The sequence below is a fragment of the Aplysia californica genome, unplaced genomic scaffold (genome assembly GCF_000002075.1).
Source record: "Aplysia californica isolate F4 #8 unplaced genomic scaffold, AplCal3.0 scaffold00977, whole genome shotgun sequence".
Taxonomy (NCBI): Eukaryota; Metazoa; Mollusca; class Gastropoda; order Aplysiida; family Aplysiidae; genus Aplysia; species Aplysia californica.
The window spans coordinates 127,517-129,990 of NW_004798247.1; the positions used below are offsets into that span (position 1 = coordinate 127,517).

Genomic DNA, 2,474 nt, shown 5'->3' on the forward strand with positions numbered 1-2,474 from the left:
CATCTCATCTCATCTCATCTCATCTCATCTCATCTCATTTCACCTCATCTCACCTCATCTCACCTCATCTCACCTCATCTCACCTCATCTCATCTCACCTCACCTCACCTCATCTCACCTCACCTCACCTCATCTCACCTCATCTCACCTCATCCCATCTCATCCCTCCCCCAGGGCTCCATCGCGTACGTAGCCCAGCAGGCGTGGATCCAGAACGGGACGGTCAAGAACAACATTCTGTTCGGCAGTCCGCCCAACGAGGCTCGCTACAGGGCGGTGGTCAAGGCGTGTGCTCTGGACAGGGATCTCAGCATACTGCCCTCTGGCGACAGGACCGAGATAGGCGAAAAGGTGAGGGTTAAGGGTTAAAGAAGGGGATATGGGAGAAGGTGAGGGTTAAAGGAGGGGAGAGGGGTGATTAAAGGAGGGGAAAAGGTGAGGGTTAAAGGAGGGGAGAAGGTGAGGGTTAGAGGAGGGGAGAGGGAGATAGGGGAGGAGGTGAGGGTTAAAGGAGGGGAGAGGGTAAGGGTTAAAGGAGGGGAGACGGAGATACGGGAGAAGGTGAGGGATAGAGGAGGGAAGAGGGAGATACGGGAGAAGGTGAGGGATAGAGGAGGGAAGAGGGAGATACGGGAGAAGGTGAGGGATAGAGGAGGGAAGAGGGAGATAGAGGATAAGGTAGCGTCAAGAACAACATTCTGTTCGGCATCTCTCTCGACGAGACTCGCTACAAGGCCGTTGTCAAGGCGCGTGGCACTAGACAGGGATCTCAGCATACTGTCCTCTGGGGACAGGACCGAGATAGGCGAGAAGGTGAGGGTTAAAGGAGGGGGGAAGGTGAGGGTTAAAAGAGGGGAGAGGGTAGAAGGTGAGAGTTAGAGGAGGGGAGAGGGAGATAGGGGAGAGGGTGAGGGTTAAAGGAGGGGAGAAGGTGAGGGTTAAAGGAGGGGAGAGGGAGATAGGGGAGAAGGTAAGGGTTAAAGGAAGGGAGAATGTAAGGGTTAAAGGAGGGTAGACGGAGATAGGGGAGAAGGTAACGGATAGAATACTGTTAATAATAATAAGATGACAATAATATTATCATTATTATTATTCTAGAATATATAAGTTTGAGTTTTAGTAGAGGTTTTACGGCGCTCGCAACTGCTAGAATAGATAAGTGCCGTAAACCTCTTACTAAATCTCAACAACAAAATAATAATCTCCTATCTAGTTGCTTTCCCCCTGTGTGATCCTTGTCGTACGTTACAAGGGAGTAAACCATAGCGAATAATATCTCCTAGTTGGACATGTGGTTACTTGAGGGAGGCATTGTGCTGCCAAGAGCGAAATGCTCGCAGCTGAAGGGATTTGAAAACAACAACAACAACAACAACAACAACAACATCTCCATGTTGCATTCCCCCTGTGTGATCTTTGTTGGCGATCTTTGTTGTACGTTGCCAGGGTGTGAATCTGAGGGAATATGTCTGGAGTGTCTTTAGGACATTCCCAAAGGGGGGGGGGGCATTTCGCGTTCTAATGCTCAGTAGAATTGTAAATGGGCTGATCCAACAATGCCATGCTCATAACTGTGCCTGAACTACAACAGTGAACTGCTGCTTTTTCTTTCCTTACTATCCTTCCTATCGTAATTTTTCCTCTACTTCTTTTGTATGTTCGTCACACTCTTGTGACCGGCTATTTCCGGGGTGCCTTGAAAGTCGAAACAAACTTTATGCTATTGAAGCTAGAGAGGTGAGCAGAGTAAGCCCGATTCCCTGTAAATACTTCTCTGTTGACATCCACCCCTTGGCGTTCTATGACCTTATGCAGTTGCGAGTGCCGTAAAACATCTACTAAATAAAAAATTTTAAAGTTTGAGGGGTGAGCAGAGTAAGCCCGATTCCCTGTAAAGACTTCTCTTTTGACTTCCACCCCTTGGCGCTCATATGACCTTATGCAGTAGCGAGCGCCGTAAAACCTCTATCGTTCTTATCTCTCCTCCTTCTTTTATATGTTTGTTACTCTCTTGTAACACCTCTAATCTTCTGGCGCTCATATGACCGTACGCAGTTGCGGGCGCCGTAAAATCTCTACTAAAACTAACACCTCTACAAAATATAAAATATAAGAAGAAGAATATTGTAGTTGCATGACCCCTGTGTGATCCTTGTTAGTGATCTTTGTTGTACGTTGCCAGGGTGTGAACTTGAGCGGCGGACAGAAGCAGCGAATCGCCCTGGCCCGGGCAGTGTATAGTGACATGGACCTGTACCTTTTGGATGACCCCTTGAGTGCTGTGGACGCCCATGTGGGGAAACACATCTTTCAGCACGTCATTGGGCCGGAGGGTTTGCTCAAGGGAAAGGTACGTTATGGATGTGGGGAGTGGGGGTGTTGGTGTGGAGGTGGGTTGTGGGGAGGCGCGATTCAGTACTGAAAGGGATGGTGTGGTTTGGATTATTTATTTATGTATTCATTTATTTATTTAT

General features: G+C 48.1%; 1 protein-coding gene across 1 annotated transcript in view; it reads left to right on the forward strand.

Moving 5' to 3' along the window:
- Positions 1-2,474, forward strand: part of LOC101863147 (multidrug resistance-associated protein 1) — a gene marked incomplete in the record, with an annotated part of 40,846 nt that overhangs the window by 18,019 nt on the left and 20,353 nt on the right. Inside the window, 2 exon segments of the mRNA XM_035973061.1 lie at positions 175-351; positions 2,183-2,350. Of these exon segments, the coding sequence (XP_035828954.1) occupies positions 175-351; positions 2,183-2,350 (345 nt within the window).